Here is a 24,721-nt window from a genome sequence, read left to right as displayed (position 1 = left end):
TTAGTGAAAGAAATAAATATTATTTTAAGCAGTCCAATAACAAAAAAAAACAATTCTCTATATTGTCATGTTTTTGTTGACTATAATTTAGATGAAATATGAATCAATGATATGACTAATTTTCAAGATAAAATATTAACAAATTTAGTACATTTATCTTATTCCCTATGTTGCTTTTTACTTCTATTTTATCAGTATCTTAATATATAAATCTATTAAATCTTTAAAATATTAACTACTGAGATGGCTAATTGCAATTGTTTGTTTTAAGGTTTAAATGGAGCCTTAGAATCCTATACCTTCAACTTTATAGTGTAGATTTTTTTTAAAAATTAAATTGATGTCATGAACGCAGTTATTCAAACCAGCTGTTTTAGAATCTTTTTTTTTGTTATGAGAACCTATTGCTTCTAATGATAAACAACAAGTTTTTTTAAAACACACAAATTTGAAGAAGGTAAAAAAAAAAACCCACATATTTTACAATTAGCCTTAGGCGACTTAAAGTTTAGGCACGACAGTGGGCAAAAAGGACTATGACGGTGGGGTTAGGTTCATGAAAGACTAATTCGTTATAAATTAGTCATATATTTTTTATAAATAAACAGCAAGAATTATAAATTTCTTTAGTATCCAAAACACACTTTTCTACAAATTCTGAAAACAAAAATCTGGTTTACTCAATTCATTTATTTACTAGGATTCAACCTGCGGTATACCGCGGGTGTATATTTTTGTTTGGATTTTCATATCATATCTTTTAAAATGTATAAGTAAGTTTTTTTTATAAAATGAATATAGGATTTTTTGTGGTAGATTAATTATTGGTTAGCAGAAGGCATTCTAATGTGGTTAGATAAAAATGTTAAAACATATGTTTTATTTGTTAATTTACTATAGTAAGAGTATGAAAGAAATATAAAAAATAAAGAATTTAAGTCTTTAAAAACATTTAAGTCGCTTTCTCTTATCTCTCGTTTATGCAATGTTAAAGCGGACTGTTTAGCCCGTTCTTCTAGACTTTTATTTTCTGAAGCTACTTTTGTAGACTCTTCTCCTTCTAATTGCCAATTGGGTAACCAGTCAAAGAGTTATTTATTAATTAATGTGTGGTTGACAAAAAAACATTATACTCCCTCTGTTTCAGTTTAGTTGTCGTTTTAGGATTTAGATTTTGTTTCATAATAGTTGTCGTTTTAGGTTTTCAATGCAAATGTTTGGTGAAAAATTCCAGTTTTATCCATACTGTTTTAATGTTTTGGCCAATGAAATTTTTTATAAAATATATTAATAAAGGGTAAAACAGAAAATTTAATGCTTTCTTAATTTGTGTGAAAAAACCTTAAACGACAACTAAAACGAAACGGAGGGAGTATATTTTAAGAATGGATACAAGGTTAATTATATGTGACTGTTTTGAATATTCCAAAAAGTTGCACTAATTTTTATGTTATATGTACAAATATATGTTATATGTACAAATACTATAAATGGGCCGGCCAAATGTACTAAATCTAACACTCAACGTTGGGTTTGGTTTTACACTCTATTCTAAAATAAGTCTTGGTTGATTTAAATAAAATAAATATAATTGGTGAAATAAATTAGTATTTATAGAAAACCCAAAATATAAAGAATCATATATGACATCTTTTGTTCTTTTTTTTTTTTTGATAAAGAATTTTCTAATAAAAAGCATGAGAAATAAAATAATATAAAGCTAATAAGGCATAGTTTTGGCCAGCACACATTTAAATGAACCATAATCGAATCAGTTAAAAGTAGCCCATTAAAGGATAGTACCAATCCACGAAGAACCCAAACGTTATCCTTACGTTTGCGGCATCGTCGAGGTAGGAAGGAGAGAGCAAGACAGAGAATAGAGGAAGATCCAATGACGATTTAGTGAGAGAACTATTGTTGGAGCATGGCCGATGCATGATTTTGATGAATGTCGAAGTGTTGATGGGCTTAATGATGGGCTCAAATACTTGAGAAGGACATCAACATGAGCCCACAACCCCAATATGAAGTATGTCGACTAAAGACTTGGTCTCTACATTTTATTTTGCTTTGAGTTTTTGCTTTGAGTTCACCTTTTTCCCATGTTTTCTCTCAATTGTAGGAGTGGTGGTCACTCACTCCCTCGTACTTGTTTTGTTTTCCCTATTTAAAGAAATAGAAAAACCAAAAAGGGGCAATCTTAATTGCCCAAAACACAAAGTTTTTTTTTTTTTTTGTATGAATGTAAAATCTATTCACCAAAAAAAGACTGTTTTACCATTAATGCAACATAAATCTGAAAATCTGAAATTAATTGAGGGAGAGATTACAACATGAACGAATCAATCGCGTCAATGGGTACTAAACCAATATCGCAGCCCGCCTTCAAAAACGGGTGATTCAGTCAATACCAAGGTACTTAGTCGGTTTCTCATACTCTTGTCAATCAGTTTTGTTAACTGGGAGACCGGTGTTGGAGGCTCCACGTGTCTTCTCCCATTCCGTTTTCACCAAAGACTATGAATAGAGAGCTGAAATACATACCGCAACACGAACAAATGAATTTGTGGAGTAGTCGAGGATGTGAAAAACACAAAGTGTTATTGTTCTTAAGATACTATGTTCCTAAATCTGTAAAACAACGAAGTCGCAGCTATTAATTTGGATTCCGATAGCGAAGGCTTGCATTACAGTTTCGGACCAGAGCATCAACTTCTTTGATGAGTAAATCAGCGGATTTGGCTATATCACAGTGGATTTGATGGTTCCGTTCAGAACAAATCAGATAGATCGATGCTTGCCACACAATATTTTCTTCTTAGTTACTATCGAAAAAGCAATCTCTTGTCGTCAACACACCCACCTGTTGTTTGAATTCATTTTTTTGATTCTCAAAATAATGAACAATAAAATTAAAAAGCGCACTTGACTAGGGAAGACCTGCGAAACATGACTGGTTAACTCTCTTATGAATTCGATAATGAGGTAATCCTATTCTGCATATTTTAGTTCTTTGTCTAAATCATGTTTTGTTTTTTCGTTTATTTTAATATCTTCTGGGATTTCAATCTCGTCTGTAATGATTGAAAGAGATGTCAATTCCTATTTTTGAATTGAGTTATAAATGATTACTCAAATTGTTTTATGGGCATCAAATTCTACCCCGGTTAGGTTATTATGATTACATCGATTTCCCTTTCCGATTAGCATTTGTATTTGATTTAGTTTCTGTTTTTTTACATCAGATTTGCAGATATTTAACCAAGATACAGACGGTAATCACTTTCGATTACATGTAAGAGATATAGATCTATTAGTTTTTGGATTAAAATTTGAAATTTATGTTCAACAAATTTAGGTCTTAAGTTTTTAGAATTCAGGACAACGATAAGCAAATTATTAACCGAAAAAAAAAACAAATTACAAAATTTTCAACTAAAACTCATATTAAGATTTTCATGTTTCACTAAAATTGTTTAAGTAATACTCCTTAAACCCTCCAGCTTCTTTAAAACCACCTCATCCACATTTTTTTGTCTCCATTAGGAAAATTATATCAGGGAGATTCTTCTTATTAATCTCCATTAGCCTGCGAACTGTCATGGGATTTCCCAAACCTTGACAGTTCTAGCTCAGTACCTTTACGGGGGCAGGGCTGATTGGACCCGAAAATCCATCTGCCTTGAGACACTGCCCTGAGCAGCACTTCTAGAGTTTGCCAGACTACCTCTAGTTTCTTCTCCTCTATGTGGAGTAAAGGTCTCAGTATCAGGGGTTCTCTCTAAGGGTCTTCTGCTTGTTCCAGCTTCTTCCTGGTTATCTATGTTAAGTGATTGCTCGAGTAATTACCTGATACACTTAACCGCAAGGTAGTATATACGGGGTCGATCCACAAGAACCAATAGTACACTAAAGACTTCCGAGACTCGTTCTTAGCTAAAGCGGAAAGATTGTTTTGTTTTGGGTTTTCGGAATTGTAAATAAAAATGCAATTAAAATAGACGATTTAACTTCAAGATTTAAAGACATTGGGCGTTAGGGTATTTCAGATATCAACGAATAATAGAAACATGAAACCAGGAATTCAGTAATTAAGAACCGTTCTCGAACATGAACACATTTAAACCAATTCTCTTTCAAGACATTAATCACTAAATTTGACTATTCGATTACTAAACTTTCGCATGCAATTTCCTAGTCAAATTCGCATTACCAAACAAGTTCATTAACTTCACAATGCGTCCTAACGTCAACTTTCGTTGGCTAGAAATACATTGCTCAATCCACATTCTTTCAGGCATTCTATCGAACACTTTTGATGCATAGAAAAACCTAGAATCTACAACAGGGTGATAAATCCTATTCTAGCATTAAGAACATGTGAATCAAAGAACCTAGAGAATGAGAATTCCTAACACAATCAATCCATTAATCCATTGAATCTCCTAATTGGAACCCTAAAACCCAATTGAAAGAACTACTCACACATAGCAACAGAAACAAGACAAATAGATGAAGAAGACATAATTGAATTGCAATGAAAATAAGAAATAGGGTTTAGAAATCTTCTCCAAATTGTCAAAGAGGATGAATCTCTAGAATCCCAAGGTTGCTTACAAAGAAAAGTCTCAGAAAAATTGCAGAAAAAAAAACGTAAAAAGAAAATTATAGGTAGGCCTGGGCGTCCGGTTTTTTCGGGTTTTTCGGTTCGGTTTATTCGGTTTCTCGGGTTGTTCGGCGATTTAAAAACCCTCAGAAACTACGCGATTAAAACTTCGGTTCGGTCGGTTCGGTTATCGGTTATTTCGGTTCGGTTATTAAGTTTGAAATCTATTCCGAAATTAAACCGATTAAATTCTATTTCGGTTAATTTAAACCGAACTAGACCATTTGACCCATGCAAAACAACCTGACACTTGTTACAAACCAGTTTGACACCAAATGTCACAACAAAAATCATTACAAACCAGTTTAAAGTCTAGGCAATAAAAGTCCACATTAAAAGTCTGAATCAACAAAACAGAAACTTCCACGTTAAAAGTCTGATTCAAAGATGGAAGCAAAATAGAGCATAAAGAAGACACTATAGGAGTCATTGGCTCATTGATGCAGCTAGTTCCATGAATCGTTGCTACTGCATTCACAAATGACAAACAAAACAATCATAAGTCATAGCATTTAGAAAACATTCAAATGAGCCAATAATATTACCTTTCCATCCATGTCAAGATCGGTTGATAACGGAGGCTGAGAAGAAGTAGGCTGAGAAGAAGCAAGATTGTTCCTTGAATCTATACAAAAAAACATCAATTGTTAGTTTGCAATACATTACAAGTAGTCAAGTAGTAATAACAAATAAGAAGGATACTTTGATACTTACCAAGCGTCTCGAAAAACACAACTTCTTCTAACATTTGCACTAAGTTTTCAACTTGTGCTTGAGATTTAAATTTACACCGCAGCCATTGTTGTGTACACAGCAGCACCTCTATCATGTAAGGCGTTAAAGAACTCCTATAAGGATCTAAGATTCTGCCAGTAGTACTAAAGGCAGATTCTGAGGCAACTGATGAGACTTGTAGTGCTAAGACATCTTTAGCAACTTCTGATAATATTGGGAATTTGGAGCTATTACACTTCCACCAATGCAGAACGTCATAAGGTAACCCCAAAGGATTAACCACTTTCAACTCTGGTTTTTCTGCCAAATATATATCTAGCTCACTAAAACCTTCTACATTGCTCCTTTCCCTAACCTGCTTATGGAAAATTACATCAGCTCCCTCATACATCACATCATCTTCATCATCTGACAAATCACACGTAGTACTTTGCTGCTCAGAATCTCGAGGACCACTTTGATTTCCACCTCCATCAGTAACATCTGGTTTGCTTAATCGGATGCTATACTCCACATATAAATCTTTCATTGCATTTGTAACAGAAGCATGTAACTGCCTAGTCTCTATAGTGTTCTTACCATACAACTGTTCAAAGCACAAGTCAGCAAATTGCATCTTGTTTCTTGGATCAAATACAGAACCAATGATCATAAGCTCATTCATATTCAGCAACCCATCCCAATATTTCTCAAACTTATCCCTCATCAGAAATGCTTGATCGCTAACCTCTTTAGTCCTATGACCACACTTACCGATCAAATTCTTCTCTATATTCACAATCTCATTGTAACATAGTGTAGAAACTACTGATGTTGAAGCTGAAAATACCAAAGTACTCTTGTAAAAGATCTTTAGAAACTTCACTAACCTCTCTACTTCATCCCATTGAGTGGAGGTTGGTGGTCCGATTCTCTTTGTCTTAGTCTTCTCTTCTTCTTCCTCAAAGTACTCACAATACAGCTTATCCTCAGCAGACATCTTCTCAAAGGCTGGCCTTAACTTAATGGCAGAAGTCAACATAAGATAAGTTGAATTCCACCTTGTAACAACATCTAGAGGCAAGCTTTCTCTAGCTATCTTTCCTGTCTCACACCGCAGAACAAAAGACTTCAACCTCTGGAAGTTACTGCGCACATACTTCACTGCATTCCTAATAGCCACAATGCTAGTCTTGGCCTTTTTAAGACCATCCCCCACAATAAGGTTCAAGATGTGAGCACAACATCTCATGTGCATTAAATCACCATCTTGAACTAAAGTTTCTGGTCCTCTTAGCCTCAATGCTTCTGTAAATACCCTAAGAGCCTTGTCATTACCCTTTGCATTATCAACAGTCACAGTGAATACCTTCTCAATTCCCCACTCATCTATGCAGTCAAGAAGCTGTCCAGCTATTGTGTCTCCTTTGTGGTCCGTGATCACCTTAAAGCTGAGATATCTTTTCTGCATGCGCCAATTGGCATCAATCCAATGACCAGTCACGACCATGTAGTTGTAGGATGTTGTAGGAGACACCCATATGTCTGTGGTCAGTGAAACTCTCTTCTTCTCTACACTAAACAGACGCTTAAGTGCAGCCTTCTCTTGCAAATACATGGCAGCAATATCTCTTGTGCATGTTCTTCTTGAAAATGTATTGTACATAGGCAACATTAAGCCACAGAAATCCTTCCACCCCTCTGATTCAACAAAAGAGAAAGGCAGCTCATTGACTACCACCAATGTATTGACTGCTCTCCTAAACAAAAGAGGATCATACCTAACCACTTTCATATTGCCACCATCAACACCACTTAACTTCTGTTGTTTATCCCTTTCATCATATTCCTTGAATGACTTGCACCTCTCTATATGACTAATCATCGGACTAGTGCCTACCAATTTCGTATCACATCCTATTTCAGCTCTACAATACTTACAGCTGCTATGTAAGTCATCACCTTCTTTGAGGACAAAATGTTGCCAGACTGGTGCCCTTTTAGCATATTTCTTCTTCGGTTTTGGTGGCATAGCAGTTGACGAAGATGACCTTTTTCTAGTCTTAACAGATTCCGGAACAGATTCTGGTTCAACGTCGATGTCAATCTCATCTTTAGAAGCCATATACAAAATAGACATATAAAACATGCATCAAAAACAGAAAACAATAGATAAACGACATGCATCAAATCGAAATTTAGGGTTTTTATGAATTAGTAAATTAGGGTTTTCAGATACAAACACCAACTCAAAATTCAAACCCCCAAATCAAAAACAGAGAACAATATACAAGCTAAATGAACCCCAAATCGAAAATAAAAATTAGGGTTTTGAAAAATTAGGGTTTTGAAAAATTAGGGTTTTGAAGAATCAAATATGAAACCCACAAAACGAAAATCAAACCCCCCAATACAGATAAAATAAACCCCCAACTCGTAAGAGAGAAGAACTTACTGATTCGAGATCTCTTCGGATCGAGAGGAAGTCGAGACTGACAACTTTCGACGAGAATTTACGGATGATTTTGATAGATCCTTGAGATGAATGACAAATCGAAGAAGAAATTGACGAGGTTAAGATGAGATGAAGGAGTTCCTTGGGTTCGAGAGACAGAGAGAGATAAGTCGTGAATGAAAACGAAGGAGGCTCGTGTTTTAGGGTTTGTGACAAATGCTAGTCTTATATACTACGGTTTTTAATAAACCGTTCGGTTATCGTTTGCCGAACCGAACCGAACCGATACCCGAAATAAATTTAGAAATCCGCCGATCGGTTCTTGTCTCTCTGCCGAATTGAAACCGATAACCTAATTTCTCGGTTCGGTCGGTTCGGTTTAATCGGTTCGAACCGTTAGCCCAGGCCTAATTATAGGTTTCTCTGGGTTTTTATACCCAAGTACAGAAAAAGGCAAATAAACCCGGTTAAGGAAAACCGGTCTGGTCGTCGAAAAAGGGTGGATCGATCGATCCCCACCTGGGATCGATCGATCCCGAGCTCCTGGAATGAACACGTCTGGACGGATGAGGGTTGGATCGATCGATCCCCTCCTGGGATCGATCGATCTCGAGCTCCTGGAACTTTTGGCTTCATCGTCACAATTGGGATCGATCGATCCACGCCTTGGATCGATCGATCCCCAGCTCCTGGTGATCTCTTGTACCGTTTCTCCATTGTTTTAGCTCCGAATAGGCTCAATCATGCACAAGATGCTCCGAATCCAGCTCGAGCACCTATAACCTGCAAAGGACTCAAGACACAACCGAAAAGACGCAAAAGACGGACTTTGACACGATAGATGACTCAAAACACGGACTAAACCAAGACTCGAAACCGTTAAAAACGCAACACATCATTAAGCCGCCTGTAGGGAGAAGGTTGGACCGCTGTCTGATTTGACAGTAGCTAGTCTCCCCTCAGGGATATGGAGGGGGAGGATTAGCGCTGCTCTGGAAATCAGTTCTAGAAGTGGAAGTTTTATCAAGCTGCTCAAATTTTATGGACACCAAGATTTTGATTAAAGGTCAGACTTTTTATCCATCCTTTGTGTATGGGGATCCTGACCAGTCCAAGCGAAGGAAGGTGTGGATGGAGCTCACAGAGGCTTCTCTGCTGTGCGAAGATGCTTGGTTTTTAACTGGCGACTTCAACGAAATTGTTGATAATTCTGAAAAGGATGGAGGTCCTATTAGAGCTGAAGGAACTTTTGTGGATTTCCGCTCTTTTATCTCTGAATGTGATTTGTATGACCTTAAACACTCAGGTAACCCTCTGTCTTGGCGGGGAGTTAGATGTTCCCACGTTGTGAAGTGTAGGCTGGATAGAGCCATGGGGAATAGTGCTTGGACAGAATTGTTTCCTAAAGGACGCTGTGAATACCTCAAGTTTGAAGGTTCAGATCACAGGCCTCTCGTCTCCTATTTTGCTCAAGGCAAGAGAAAGAAAGGGATCTTTAGGTATGATAGAAGATTGAAAGAAGATGAAGAAGTTAAAAGCTTAGTGGCTGACACTTGGGCTGAGGATGAGAGACTTGATATCCACAGAAGACTGAGTAATGTTCGGAGAGCTATAATTAAGTGGAACAGAGACAAGCAAAGAAATAGCCAAAAGGAAATTAACAAGAAGAAGATTGAGCTAGAGAAAGCAATGGTTAGTCCCATTCATGATGAATCTCTGTTAAGAAGAATCAATGAAGAATTAAATGCAGCCTATTCTGCTGAAGAAGCTTTTTGGAAACAAAGAAGTAGGCAACATTGGCTTCAATTGGGAGATAGAAATACAGGGTATTTCCATGCGGCTACCAAAGGCATGAGAAGCAAGAACAACATGACAGTGATTGAATCTGAAGATGGAGTTACTGTTTTTGAGGAAAAGCAAATCGCTTCTGTAATTGCCCAGTATTATCAGAACCTTTTCACATCTTCACCAATAGAGATTGAAGAGACTGTGAGCACGGTTTCAGGTGCAATCAGACCCTGCATCTCTAAAGAGCTAAACAGTATGTTGGAGGCTATCCCTTCAGCTCAAGAAATCAAGGAGGAATTGTTTGACATTAATCCAGAGAAAGCACCGGGACCAGATGGTTTCTCCTCCAGTTTCTTCCAGTCCAATTGGCCAGCTATTGGTGAGGAAGTTGTCTCGGAGATCCAAGAGTTCTTCAAATCAGGAGTTATGCCTCAATATTTCAATGAAACTCATGTCTGTTTAATCCCAAAGAGTCAAGGACCAAAGAAAACTTCAGATTACAGGCCTATAGCACTCTGCAATGTGTACTATAAGGTTATTTCGAAAGTCATCACCAGAAGACTGAAGCCAGTGATTGCCAGCTTGATTTCGGAGAATCAGTCCGCGTTTGTTCCAGGTAGGGCAATCTCAGATAATGTTCTAATAACACATGAGACGCTGCATTTCCTCAAGAACTCAGAGGCAATAAAGAACTGCTCCATGGTGGTAAAGACTGACATGACTAAAGCCTACGACAGGATGGAATGGAGCTTCATCAAATCTGTCCTCATCAGAATGGGCTTCAGTGAGATTTGGGTGGGATGGATTCTTCAATGTATTACCACAGTGACTTATTCTTTTCTTGTTAATGGCAGTCCTATGGGTTGTGTCACTCCTTCAAGAGGAATCAGACAGGGAGATCCCCTCTCTCCCTACATCTTCATTCTGTGTAGTGAAGTTTTATCGGGCCTTTGCCAGAAGTCACAAGCAGAAGGTAAAATGGTTGGGGTAGAGTGGAAAGGAGAAGTCCGAGAATCAATCATCTTCTGTTCACAGATGATACGTTATTCTTTTGCAGAGCTAAGGAGAAGGACTGCTTGGAGTTTCTGAATATTCTGAGGAAGTATCAAAGGGCGTCGGGACAGTTAATTAACAAGCAAAAGTCTTCAATTTTCTTCTCAAAGAGAGCCCCTGAAGAGTTAAAAGCAAAAGTGAAGCAGTGGTTACTTATTGACAAGGAAGGCGGGGTTGGAAAGTATTTGGGATCGTCAGAGTTATTTGGAAGGAAGAAGAAGGATCTTTTCACCTCTATTGTGGATAAGATAAGGCAGAGAGCGTTGAGTTGGTCTAATCGTTTCCTCTCGGGTGCAAGGAAGATGGTGCTTTTAAAAAGTGTACTGTCTACTCTCCCAAACTACGCTATGTCGTGCTTTCAGCTACCAAAATCTCTATGTAAAAGAATTCAGTCAACTCTTACAAGATTCTGGTGGGAATCCAATGACCAGAAAAAGAAGATGTGTTGGGTAGCGTGGGATAAACTCACAAAAACAAAGCGAGATGGGGGACTTGCCTTCAAATATATCACTGCCTTTAATGATGCTTTGCTTGCAAAGTTGAGTTGGCGTCTGCTTTTGGAACCTAAGGGGCTGCTGGCTAGAGTTTTCCTAGGGAAGTATTGTCACAGTTCTGACCTTTTGAGCGTGAAGTGCTCAGGTGCTGCTTCCCACGGCTGGAGGAGTATACTTATTGGGAGAGATTTGTTGAAGAAACAGCTGGGCTGGGTAATTGGTAATGGTAAATCTGTGAAAGTTTGGAGTGAACCTTGGCTCTCACTTTCAAAGAAATCTCAACCAATGGGGCCAGAGCCATTTCCGGAGAAGGATTTGTTGGTGCAGGATCTGTTTCTGCATGGCACGGTGGACTGGGATCATGATAAAGTCTGGTCTCTGTTTCCCAACTATGCTCTGGAAATCTTAGCTATAAAACCCAGTAGACTGGGAGCTTCAGATAAGAGAGTTTGGTTAGCTTCGTCTGATGGGCTATACACAACAAAGTCCGGGTATGCTATTGCAAGAGAGGAAATGTCCAGCTTGGATCACCACAAAGATTCTGGTGGATGCGATTGGATTAAAGAGGTTTGGGGAATTAAATCCTCTCCAAAAGTAAAACACTTCTTGTGGAAAGCGTTGGCAGGAGCTATTCCTACTGGTTTACAATTAGTATCAAGAGGAATGCAAGTGGATTCGAGGTGTATCCGCTGTAATGAACCAGAATCTGTTTGTCACTTACTATTCAACTGTCCTTTTGCAAAACAGGTTTGGAAGTTGACCCCTCTGGTGAGTTTGGAGGAGATTCTTGCGGTCAATGAAGTGCATAAGGGACTGAGCTGGCTCAGGGAGAAGAAGTGCTTACCACCCACAGGGCTTAGTAAAGGTTCCCTCTATACTTGGATATGTTGGAATCTATGGCTGGCTAGGAATCAGAAGGTGTTTAGCAATAGAGTTTTCTCTGAAGCAAAGACTCTGCTAAAGGCAGTTCTAGACGCTAAAGAAAGGCAAGAAGCCCAAGGAGAAGCTACCACCTCTGGAGGAATCAGAGGTTTTCCACCTCAAGGGATCAGTTCTGTTGTGCCATTTAGCTCATCCGTGAAGTCTGATGCAACTTGAAACCAGAACTCCAGGACTGCAAGGATTAGCTGGATCTTTTCTTCTCAGGTTCTGACCCTCCCTCAATGACACTCAGCTATCTGCGAGCATGTGTCTTCCCCTTTAATGGCGGAGTGTTTAGCCATCCGCTCAGCTTTACTCTCTGCTTTGGAGTTTGGAATTCAGTCTCTGTCTCTACAGACTGATTGCCAAATCCTAGCAAAAGCTATCTCATCCAAGAATCTTCTGGTGGAGGTCCATGGTGTCCTCTCAGATGTGTTTATTTGTATCTCTCGTTTTAAGGAATTTTCGTGTTCTTTCATTCCGAGAGGAGCCAATGTTGAGGCTGATTCTCTCGCTAAAATTGCGCTATCCGTGTTTGTTGCAAATTTCTAATGAATGAAGTTTTATGTTGCTAAAAAAAAAAAAAAATACTCCTTAAAAAGTACCATATCATTCGTCTAATAAACCTCTTGCCGAATATGCATCCTTGTATATCTCGTAGACAATACTTTTGTAATTCCTTAAATCTTCATCACATGTTGAACTTTTTAGAAAACAAAATAGGAGTTTCAAATGTGATTCATTTTCCAATCTTATTTGAAACAAATGTTGTCCTTCAACTCTTGATTGTTCTTTGCCTTCTTTTAGAACATATTTTCCTCTTTGATTCCATGTAAAATCTGGTTTCTTTTAGATATAAAGGTTAGTAATAAGTTATTTTAACTTTATACTAAATGAAATTCAACTAATACATATTCTTGAGTTAGTTAAATACCGTGAAATACATATCCTTGCAACCATCTATTCTTCATGTGTCCATACTCAACTAATGTTTGGTCGGGTCTTGTTTCTAAGCTACTAAACCAGCGTTTCTCAACAGTTTGGTAACATATACTTAAAGCTCCTTATGGATAGCTCTTTGGGAAAGGATCACTTGTTTTTATGAGATATATATTTCAGCTTGCAATCCACTCACTATGAAAGGAGCAAAACAGTAGAAGACATGGTGAGACCCAACACCATCAATCCAATTGGTCAAACGTCTAGACAAGCAAGTTCGAAACAGGATATCTTCCATACGAGAGAAAGGAGATAGAAGATATGAAGAGTGCATGGCGGTTTGGTTTGCCTCAAGATAAAGAGAGAAGTTAGTTCCCAGTTTTCCGTTTTGAAATTTGTAAGGTAAAATTTTTTAAACAAACACTGTACTCGATGTAAAAACATATTTTTTGAATAAATTTTATATTTTATTCTTAAACAAATACCGTGAAATAGTGATATTTATAGATGAGTTAGAATGTAAAATGTATAAAAACATTTATAGATAGTTTAGATGCTTAAGGTTTTGTCTCCATCTTGTACTTACAAAATTGGATTGGTCGTGAATGTTTTCCAGGTATGCGAGACACTAACTTGCAGTTTCCAAGCAAAAGATTAAGACATTGTCTAAAAGAGACGAAAAAGACGTTTGCTATGAATAGAAGTAATTTCTTGATGAATGGCAAATGAGAATGATGTTCTTATATATAGTGTAGAATGAGGGTAAGGTTTTTGGCTCCAGTATGTTCGAAAATCTTGGAGCGTAAGTTAAAATATCTTAAATGTTAATGGAAATATATTTTTGATATGGGAAATAAGGATATTGAATAGTAGGTTATAGTTTTTTGCCCAAAAAAAAAAAGAATAGTAGGTTATAGTTAGGATTTAAGAGAAGATAAAATTTTTAAAATATTTGATTATCCATTAGGCGAGATTCATAGATATCTTTTTGTAATTAGTTCAAATATGCTTCTATAAATACCATAAAAGATGAATGGTTATGATTGAATGTTATATTTTTGTAAATGATCTAACCTGATTACTTATCCGTTTTAGTATTGGAACCATTAACCAACCGTTTAGGAAAGGCGCGGACCATATGGCTTTAATGAGATTTTTTGACGAATTAACCCTTTTCAATTGCAATTAACACTCTCCAACTGCCTCAATTGAGTGGCAATTTTGATAATTTTTCAATTTCTACTTCTCTTTTAATTATTAAAAGATTTATTTTATTTATGTATTATTTTTTAATAAAAACTTATTTATGAAATTATGGCCAATCCCAATTGGGCTTAGGCCCGAGATTTACAATCATTCACAGTTACAAAAAATAGAAAATTTTACGGCAACTGGAAAAGGAAATACAAGATTGGATCTGGGCGGTGAAATGGATGTAGCGAACCGATTTAACAGAATCGTCATATACACGACCACCAGAGCGAAACCATTGGCCAGAGTATATGAATCACGCCGCTGATCTGTTATCGATGATTGGTCGAACATGCAACAAGCCTTACGGAATAAACCAAGTTTCCTACTCTCTGCCACCCTCTCTGTCGAGTCCCCGACCTAGCAAAATGACTAACACATTTCCAAGCCCTTGACCTTTGAGACCTTCGACCCAAAATTCTTCGAGATACCAGCAACCCTCATATCCAGTTCGCTGGAGACAAGACACGGCGGGTAGGGAAGGGTGATGGCTCAGACAATCCGTTAGAAGCATTAACCCAAGAAAGCTAGCGCAAATCCAAATTGGATCTACCGTTAACTATCGAACACGCACCGGAGAACCTACCGATCCACAAGCACCTTCTGCCACAGCCACATCGTCCATCTGGGCGGTTGAGCCATGAGAGACTTCACCGAACCATCACCGATGTTCTCTACCAGTAGATCGGAAAAAAGTGTCTCGCCCGCCGAGAAGGGGTCGCCACTGCCATGCTTATCTGATACTCCACAACACACCAATACTGGGAAGAAAGCTTGCCTCGCTCCTGCTTCATCATGCAATCTCAGGACTTGCGGTGAAGAACGGAGTCCAAAACCCAATCCTAGATCTGAAACTTTTTAATATCTTAAAGAGAGAGAAATTGGAACAGTGACTAAGACGATTGTCCTAGTTTTACTCTATTAGATTACTTACAATGGTCCTTTTTAAAACAGTTGAAATAATTATTCAACTATTGAATCATTTACAATGGTATGTTGCATAAAAAGAAAAAATGACGTGGAGACAACGTAGTTGAATCTCTTCAACGACGTTGAAACAAAAAATATGGGTCTCACAGTGCCACATGACAATCAATGAATGGGTAAAATTTTTAATTATATGATAATATTTGGATAATGACATGTGTTCTGTTTTTATTGGATACTGAGATTTTAGATATTTCTTATCCAACCCAATTATTTGAGATTGTTTATTTCATAAAATATTAAATTTTATTTTAAATTTTTTATACCAAGATTCATCATTTTCATACTCTATAAATAGAGACTTGTTTCTTTTCATTTGGACACATAAAAAAAACATATTTTTTACTATAATTTTGCTATCAGCCTTCATAAACTCTTGTTTATTGTTTTACCTGTCTTTTTACTGAAATGGATCCTAATAATAATCCTTTTAGCTAGCTCTCAAAATTCTTCTAATTACCCTTTTAACTACTTAAATCTCAACAATTTTCAGTTTCAAAATCAATCTCCTAACCATCCCCAACATATACCAAATTATGGATATCCACCAAATTGCTTCATGCCGTCAACTGTTCTAAACTATCGTCCATATCATGGATCGATGATGTCGTATTTATCTCAAGCACCCTCTTATTCTTCTGCTCCAATGAGTAATCAAACTAATACAAGTGTTGGAGCAACTGAATTCCCCAAATTTTCTACACAAATGGCTCTTGATGGTATGAGCAGTGTTCATGAAGCCATTCCAAATGAAGAGGATTCAACTCCTGCTCGTCCGAGAAGCTCCAAATTTACCACTGAACAAAATTTGGTGCTACTGAGTGGGTGGATTAAATATGGAGCAGATAGCGTCGTTGGCAGAAACCAAAATGAGGATACATATTGGGGTAAAATTGTTGAGTACTGTAATGAGCATGGCTCATTGATACTCTGCGCGATGGAGTTTCGTGCAGGAAATCACTACAACTACGTGAACAAAAGCTTGGGCAAATGGGTTGGCGCTTACGATAACACTAAACACATGCAACGAAGTGGGTGGTCGGAGGATGATGTATTGGCGAAAGCGCATGAACTATATTCAAGTGTTGGTAATGGAAATTTCAAATATATAAAAGAGTAACTCGCAATCCGTGATCAACCACGTTATGGTAGTCAAGTAGGAAAAAATACTGGCTTGGAAGCAGTGGATCTAAGAGAGCCCACGAGAGTGATGGTAGTGACGCCAACTCTGTAGGATATAGTACTCGTCCAATGGGGAGGGATGCTGCTAAGAAAAAGGCTAAAAAGAAAGGTAAGGGCGCAGCCTTGGAAGTGGTCAACGAAGACTGGAATGAATTCAAACAATTAAAAACACAAGAGTTAGATCGATTGAACAACATAGCCATGTTGCAAAAGGAGGCAAACAAATTGATTAAGGAAAAGACACAGGCTAAGAAGATGAAGATGTATCTTAAGCTAACTGAAAAGGAACATCTCGATGACAAGGGCAAAGAGATGTTACAGAAGTTGAGCCACGATTTATTTGGAAATTAATTGTTGTCAAGTGGCTATTTGTATTTTGTCACTTCATGCTTTAATAATGTGTGTTTGTCATTTTTTCCTTTAGTAATATTTGTTTGTCATTGTCTCTTTTAATAATTTGTATTGTTTCGTTATGCTTTAATAATGTTTGTCACTTTCTTCCTTTAATAATTTGTATTGGCATGTTATGCTTTAATAATGTAATCCGTGAGTTTTGGCTTTTAATAAGAGAATCTTATCCTTATCCGTGTCTTTTGGGTTTCAACCACTCAATTCGAATCCAATCCTCTAACCATTTTTTTTTTATAATAGGGACTCTTTCTTCCATTGATGTACCAATACCACAAATTTCATCTTACTAAAAAAATCTCAATGGCTCCATCAGAATATCCTTTTGATATCGAAGCTTACCAAAAGCAGTCTGAAATTGAAGAGAGGTATATCATCAACCGGTTTAGAGAGCGCCGAAACAAAATAGAAGAAGACTATCCACATCGTAGCAAGAGAAAATACTTCAAGAGAGATCATGCAGCAGCAAAACAAAGACTAATTGACAACTACTTTGCCAATGAACCTACATATGACGATGCAATGTTTCGTCGGCGATTCTGTATGCGAAAACATGTTTTCCTTCGGATTGTTGGAGACCTATCAAGCAGCGACAACTAATTCACCCAACGATTTGACGCTGCTAAGAAAGAAGGTATATCTCCACTAGCAAAATGTGCTACGGCCATGCGAATGTTAACATATGGTATAGCAGCCAACTCAGTGGATGAATACATCAAACTTAGAGGTAATACTGTTTTGGAGTGCTTGCGAAGATTCTCCAAAGGAATCATACGACTGTATGAGCAAGAGTATCTCAGAGCACCAACTCAAGATGACCTGTAGAGAATTATGCATGTTAGTGAGATATGAGGGTTTCTGGGGATGATTGGGAGTATTGATTGCATGCACTGGGAATGGAAAAATTGTCCTACAGCGTGGAGGTCAATTTACTCGAGGCGATAAGGGAGCCACCACTGTTATTCTTGAAGTAGTGGCATCTCATGATCTATGGATCTGGCATGCTTTTTTTTTATGTCTCGGCACATTGAACGATATAAACGTTCTAGAAAGACGTCATAACTTCCGCGAGGAATTTGGTTTTGGTATTCCAGACTCCTTACGGTTCACCATTGATTTTGCCAGTCCTCGTGAACGACTCTGGTGTTTACGAGATCTAGCACAGTTATTTTTTGTTGGTTTACTTCTTCTTTAGTAGCTTTCTCATTAACATCAACTAACTTTGGTGGTGCATCCTCATCCTCAGAATCATAATCCACAACTTCTCCTTCTTACTGAATAGATGGAATTATAGTGGAATCTGGATCAGCAGCTTGGTTCTCCTCTTCACCACTAAATCCATTAGAAGAAGTATCTGCGATTCCTTGTGTCTCAGGCTTTCCCATGCGGCTGGGAGAAGAGTGCGGGCTTTTCCGAGAAACTATAGTCCACTGGTTCTTGCTTTCATCTTTGGACACTATCATTGAATTATCTAAGGCAGCTTTGGTTTGGTCAGGCTCTTCCTCACTACCCTCTGTTGGTGCTGAATTTGAGACACCAACTAACGGTAGAGCTTGAGAATTTTCCAAATCATGGATCAGATCTTTTGCCATTTTCTCTACCGTATTTCTATCAATCCCAACTGCAATGGCTTGACCTACACGTCGTTGGTCATCTTTAGCATCTCCTGTTGATAAGATAAAGACTTTCTTCGAACAATCTTTCATATTATGACCTCATTTTGAACAGAGGCTACAATGCGGAGGGAGCCATGGGTAGCTAACCAGCACAGTTACAGTTTTCCCCGAGTCATGAGGAAAGCAAATTTTATCAACCAAAGATGTTTGTAGATTCACCTCTACCAAAACCTGTGCTACATCCAACCTAAAACATCTCTCCGTATTCGGGTGCAGTTTCACAAAATTTCCAGTTGTGCTCGAAAGAAAACTCAGCCCTTGGTTAGAGAATAGATGCGGCGGCACATCCTTCAGATCCACCCACAAAGGCATAGCCGGGAGATCTGGTGGAGCTTGCACAGTCGCTGGGTTCCACTCATCAATAACTAAAGGAATATTTCCAATATGCCAGTAACTACGCTTCAAGACATGTTCATGGATCCGATCACTCTCAATTCTAAACAGAACAGTCGTTTTGTTTAGGAACTGAACATTAATTTTCGAAGACTTGTCGGTGACCGTCAAAATACGATTCACGGTTGAGTGAATGGTTCCAACATGTGGGGCATATATCCCCCATAAAAAAACCAACTACATAACTCTTCCACAATGGTACCGAAGCACCAACAACTACTTCTGGGATCGTGAAATTCGCAACTCCGTTCTCCACAACAAAATCTGGTTGAAACTCTGTAATGGACATAGCTTGTCCCTTCGCCAAATTGACCCAAGAGTCCTTTTGGGAAGGAGAGACTGACTGTGACGACTAATTTGGTGAGGGTAGAGAAGAAGATAATGGCGCCGCCGGCAGTGCCGGAGACTTCATCAAACGCAGAGCTTTACCGTGCATGAGAGGCTAGACGAGGAGAGCGGCTAGGTTTTTTTTCCCTTTAATTATATTAGATTTATATAAATCTTAATACAAATATTAACTAAATGATTTTTACATTTTTTCCATAAATTTTTCTCTTATTATAACTATAATTCTTTTTCACAAAATGTTCAAATTAGAAAAATTGGCATACACTAAACCAGTCAATCAGTTTTCTTAGTACAAAATCATCATTTGCCCTATCAAGTTGGTGACGATTCTGCGAAATATATGGTTGCAGCGGTGAACTCGCCATCTAAATCCAAAACATTTGAGTGAAGCAAAATGAAAATCCAAGAGTAATACAATTTCACTCAAAACATTTATGGGGCAAGAACTAATTGTTCGTCCTTTGTAAATCTCACATATCAGAATTAGTTTACTACATAAAAATATTAGTTCAGCTCCGAAAAACTATTTTTTTGGTAAAACAGACAACTTAAATTAATCAGAAAAAGTTTGGTGTGCTAAAACAAATGCATAATTTTATCAACATGCATTTTGAATTGAATACAAAATTCATAGATTGTAAAGATATAAGTTGCATGAAAAATATATACAGAAAGAAATTGAAACTAACTGATCATGATTTGCTCTCTAATGTTATTAATCTCATAACAACAATTCAAATTAATTAGTTCATCTTTTTGGTTAATAATAACATTTACCTGTCTAAGTAGTTTAAAATTTCATTTTTTTTTTTAATTTTGTTTAGCCAGTATTCTTAATTAGTGTGAAGAGGAAAATTGAGTTTATTCAAACTTAAACTCGATGGCATTAATTAAAGGGGAAAACTATAACTCTACATGTGCTTTAAACTACACATCCAATATAATTAGCTTATTGACGTTGAAATGTTTTCCGAAACAAACAATTATAGTTTAGCAATTTGACAGATGCATCAGAACTACTCAGACATGTAAAAGTAGAACCTCCAGCTGTGTGAATTGTATTTTAGTCCATAAAGAACATCTTGTAAACTATATACTTAAGATATATATATACTCGAATGGTAGATAAAAACGGTTAGTCACTTAGTCTGTTAACCAGATTACTCACTACACTTAGGAAATGAGTAAGATATTGGCATCTTGAGTTACTACTATGGAAACAAAAGTCGAAGAAATGAGACCCCACGTGAAAAAATGTTTCGAGCTAGTAAAAAAAGCATTTACACTAACGGTAAAAAAAGTATTATAAATGTTTACACAAGGCAGGAGTCATAAGCACTCAACTCAAACTCTTTTAGTAACAATGGCTTCTGATTCTTTAACCAAGCTTGTGTTATTTGCTTGTGTCCTCCTGCTTACATTCTCAGAAAACCTTGTGGCTGGAGATTCCGACAAAGTGAAGCTCAATCTTTACTATGAATCACTTTGTCCCGGTTGTCAGGAGTTCATCGTCGATGATCTAAGTAAAATCTTTGACTATGATCTCTACACAATCACTCATCTCAAGCTGGTTCCATTTGGTAATGCCAAACTCTCCGATAATCTGACTATCACTTGCCAGGTTCTTTTTATTTCTCTCTCTCTCTTCAATTAATCTTTTATATCTATAACTTGTATGATTTTTGTTTTTTTTGATCGAGTACAAATTTTCTGTTAATGTTATACTTTCGCTAATTAATCGTGTTTGAGAATTTTGTGAAGCATGGTGAAGAGGAATGCAAACTAAACGCCCTTGAAGCTTGCGCTATAAGAACATGGCCCGATCCGGTATATAACGAATGCATTTATTTGCTAAGATTTTTATTCAGGGACAACTGAATGTTAGAATTTCATTTTGGCAAATGTGATGGTTTTGTAACGCAGAAATCACACTACTCGTTCATACAGCGTTGAAAACGATACAAAAGGTTGGGAATCATGTGTTAAGAACTCTGGACGTGAGAAAGCTATCAATGATTGTTAAAATGGTGATCTTTAGAGAAAGGTACGTATACATGAATAAAAAAAAACACTCATAATTACACATGTAATTAACCATTCTTTTATGTGTTATTTGTAATTGCAGCTGATACTTAGGTACGCAACCCAAACCATAAGTTTGAAGCCGCCACATGAATATGTACCATGGGTCACACTCAACGGCAAACCACTCGATGATGTATAAATTCTTATAAAGTCTTTTTTCATGAATAATCTGACTTCATTCATTACATTTTTGAATCAATCAAAAAGAGTATATCACTGATTGTGTTCTTTTTATGGTTGGGGATGCAGAACGTACAAAGTATGGATGATCTCATGGCTCAAATCTGCAAAGCATACAAAGGAAAGACTGCTCTCCCAAAAGTTTGCAATTCATCTGCCTTGATGTCTAAGTCACCTAAGAGGAAAGTGTGGAAGCTTCAAGTCTTATGCCGATAAAGCTATCAATTATTAAGTTAACTATCAAACTTCTTATTGAACTAAGATGGATTTTAAAGTCGTATGTTATAAGTGGAATGATGAATAAAGGCTTTTTATAAATTTTATGGGTACGAATTAATATATGAACCTTGTGATATTGAAGAAAAAAGCATTCAAAAAAAAAAAAAAAAAAAGATATTGAAGAAAAAAACATGAACAACACCTAAACTAAACTACACTAAGATGGTTTCCACAAGTATTTTATACGACGTCCAAATCGATGTAAGTCTAATGTAACACGGTACTTTATAAACCGCACTTTTGCTTCGTAGACTTCTCCTTTGGACTTAACTTTGGTCGCAAAAAAAATATTTTTTCGCGTAGATTCATAAGCCTATCGCTAAATTAAGATCACAGACGAAAACAGAAACAGAGAAGCAGAAGAGCTTGAACCGAGTCCAAAATAAAACCACCATGAAACCTAAAGTGTATAATGTAAACACAAAGTCACCAGAGATAAAATCTGAAGACCATAAACATACGAACAATCTACTATACATTTTTGCAACACTTTTTGGGGTTCCTAATCGGGTCGGGTATTGTTAAAATTTTGACCCGGAATTTGTTTTTTGACCCGACTCAATGACCCGTTAATATTGATTTCGGATCCAGAAAATAATGAGACTTGCCATAAAAAAAATGCAAGGATTTCGGAATTCCTTCAATTGGATCCTTCTTTTTTGGAGATTTTCCTACAAAAAATCCAAACGAAATTAATTATTGATTTGGCAATATATTAGTTATAACTAATTAATATTTGCAAAACAAATGATTTCCTATTTTAATGCAACACAAATATTTTATATTCAAATTGTTTCCTAAAAAAATGCTACAAATTATGATCCCATTAAAGTTTGTTTCCTACATCAAATAAGCCATATAAATCGACATTCAATCACAACTACTTAATTGGAAATGATTCCTAACTAAACTATTTTATTCTTATTTCCAATAGCATATTCTATTAGATTTAGGATCGTGAATATTTTATAAGATATCTAATACTTGGAATATGGTTATAACCTAAAACACTACTAACCTATCAAAACACTATAAATACACTCTCATTTCCAAGATCTAAACACACACACCACGATTACCATTTCGATCTCTATCAAAAAGTAAACACAACATACCAACAGAATGACTGCTTGATTGTTTCGTGTCAAAATACTGAGCTTGATGTTGTTTATTTTTCGTTGTAGGTTAGTCATTGTTTCAGATAAGCTGCTTTCTGACATGAATCCTATTCATCACTTAACCATTGAATTGTATTCCATGTGTATGCTTTCATCCCGCAGTATATTGTTTTGTTATAATATCAATTAGACTAAGTTTTTGGTCTCATACTGACCTTTTTGTGATCATCTTATGTCAAACAGATGACTCTTGCCAGATCAACAAAGACAACTTTAATATTCGAGAATTATTCCTCACCTATGAAAGAAAACAAATGTTAGTAAACAATATCAAAAACAGAAAAATCAGAAATGTTTCAGAGAAATAAGCTGTTGCTTATCTTTGTGATTGTGATCATCACTTGATTTGTTAGACTTTTAAGGATAATCGGCTACCTTGCCTTATCATCTCCAATCTTATAACAACAACAAAACAGGAATTCAGAATCCTAAGACTCAAGACGAATACACTGTTCTTCCCAATCATATTATCAAAAATTAATGAGTTTAAGAACTGAGTACTGTCGTGAAAAGGCATGGTAGGGAATATAATGTAATTTTACTTCAGAAAGTGAATCGATGTTACAGAGGACATAGATACATATATTTCAGTATCACCCACATATAAACAAAGAATTTTAGTATTTAATTGAGAATAATCGATCAAGATAACATAATTAACATACAATTTCTCTTACCAGTGGAACACGAATTTTTTTTTATTTGGATTGGAACCGATTACTTCGGTTCTTTTCGTAGTTCAGTTGGATTCATGGCTCTCTTCGTTTAAGTGTCAATTACTAAGATCTCTTCCTTTATTTGCTAATCGAAGGTACAATCGAACAATCAAAAAAAAAAGATTAAGAAAACGGAAATTGAATCTGAAGATTTAGGGGAAAGAAAGTTTTGTTTTTCAGTTTCTCAGATATTTTTTTTTCTTCCGAAAAACAGCAAAACAACTCAGGTGGTGACTATTTGCAGCCATTATTGGTTAAAGACAAACTTAGAGCGTTGGTGGACCATTATGGATTCAAATTGGGTTCTTATCTCTTGTGGGTTTTATACAACTCTTTTAATTTATGTTTATTGGGTCTAAAGCCCAACCACTAAAGTTGGTTAGGTAGACATGATTTAGAAATTTAGTCCAAATTGTTATATTAGCACTAAATCATCGTATTTGACCCAATGTACACCGCGAGTTAATTATTTGTTTTTATAATAAAATTTTATTAAATATTTTCACTTTATAAAACTGTTAAGTATTTATAATATTTAAATTCTAGCAAATTTTATAATATTAATAATATAGATGAACTCTATTAAATTCAGAAATATATATATTATATTTACCATTTGAAAGCAAATTTTTAAATTGATTCAAATTATATGTTTTTAAAATAAAAGTATTATTGAAAATAAAAATAATAAAATGATGTTTAATTTCTCGGGACGGGGTTATATGGTGGACGGGTTTTGGTCGATATTAATACGGGACGGTATATCACGAGTGAAATCCTAGAATTAACATTCAAATACAATTATACAATCTTAAACACCAAAAAAAAAAATACAACTTAAAATTTAAAAATTTGAGTTACAAAAAACCGATCTGCGGTGCCCAACAAAAAATATCAAATAATTAACCCGCGGTGTACCGCGGGTCATATCCTAGTTAAGTTACATATACAATTATCTACTATACATTTTTGCAACACTTTTTGGGGTTCCTAATCGGGTCAAAT

The 24,721-nt window shown here is 36.4% G+C and overlaps 3 protein-coding genes and 1 long non-coding RNA gene across 5 annotated transcripts; 2 read left to right on the top strand and 2 right to left on the bottom strand.

The window, feature by feature from the left end:
• Positions 1–2,353: 2,353 nt before the first annotated feature.
• On the bottom strand, positions 2,354–2,712 carry LOC110227106. Its single transcript, XM_021020407.1, is given in 3 exon segments — positions 2,354–2,464; positions 2,467–2,620; positions 2,695–2,712. Coding segments are annotated over 3 exon segments (282 nt in total). The 3' UTR covers position 2,354.
• Positions 2,713–11,458: 8,746 nt separating this feature from the next.
• On the top strand, positions 11,459–12,271 carry LOC110227105. Its single transcript, XM_021020396.1, has one exon. The coding sequence runs from the start codon at positions 11,459–11,461 to the stop codon at positions 12,269–12,271; it is 813 nt and encodes a 270-aa protein (XP_020876055.1).
• An 8,370-nt stretch (positions 12,272–20,641) lies between these two features.
• On the top strand, positions 20,642–21,775 carry LOC9299277 (gamma-interferon-inducible-lysosomal thiol reductase). The gene is given in 7 exon segments (XM_021019816.1): positions 20,642–20,899; positions 21,040–21,105; positions 21,202–21,224; positions 21,226–21,322; positions 21,404–21,496; positions 21,613–21,743; positions 21,745–21,775. Coding segments are annotated over 7 exon segments (699 nt in total).
• A 568-nt stretch (positions 21,776–22,343) lies between these two features.
• LOC110227325 lies at positions 22,344–23,888 on the bottom strand. 2 transcript variants are annotated; one of them, XR_002331093.1, is made up of 4 exons: positions 23,678–23,888; positions 23,156–23,395; positions 22,938–23,047; positions 22,344–22,493 (listed from the first exon to the last, which is right to left on the bottom strand). It is a non-coding gene; the product is annotated as an uncharacterized LOC110227325 (long non-coding RNA). The 2 variants fall into 2 exon arrangements; XR_002331092.1 differs by lacking the exons at positions 23,156–23,395; positions 23,678–23,888 and having other exon boundaries at positions 22,938–23,146.
• Between the last annotated feature and the right edge of the window lie 833 nt (positions 23,889–24,721).

This window comes from Arabidopsis lyrata, assembly GCF_000004255.2.
Source record: "Arabidopsis lyrata subsp. lyrata unplaced genomic scaffold ARALYscaffold_9, whole genome shotgun sequence".
Taxonomy (NCBI): Eukaryota; Viridiplantae; Streptophyta; class Magnoliopsida; order Brassicales; family Brassicaceae; genus Arabidopsis; species Arabidopsis lyrata.
Note: the sequence above shows the minus strand (reverse complement) of the source record. Positions and strands in the feature narration are given on the sequence as shown.

Excerpts from the sequence above, each read along its gene's own strand:
- LOC110227105 (XM_021020396.1), top strand. The coding sequence starts at position 11,459 with ATGGGGCCAGAGCCATTTCCGGAGAAGGATTTGTTGGTGCAGGATCTG.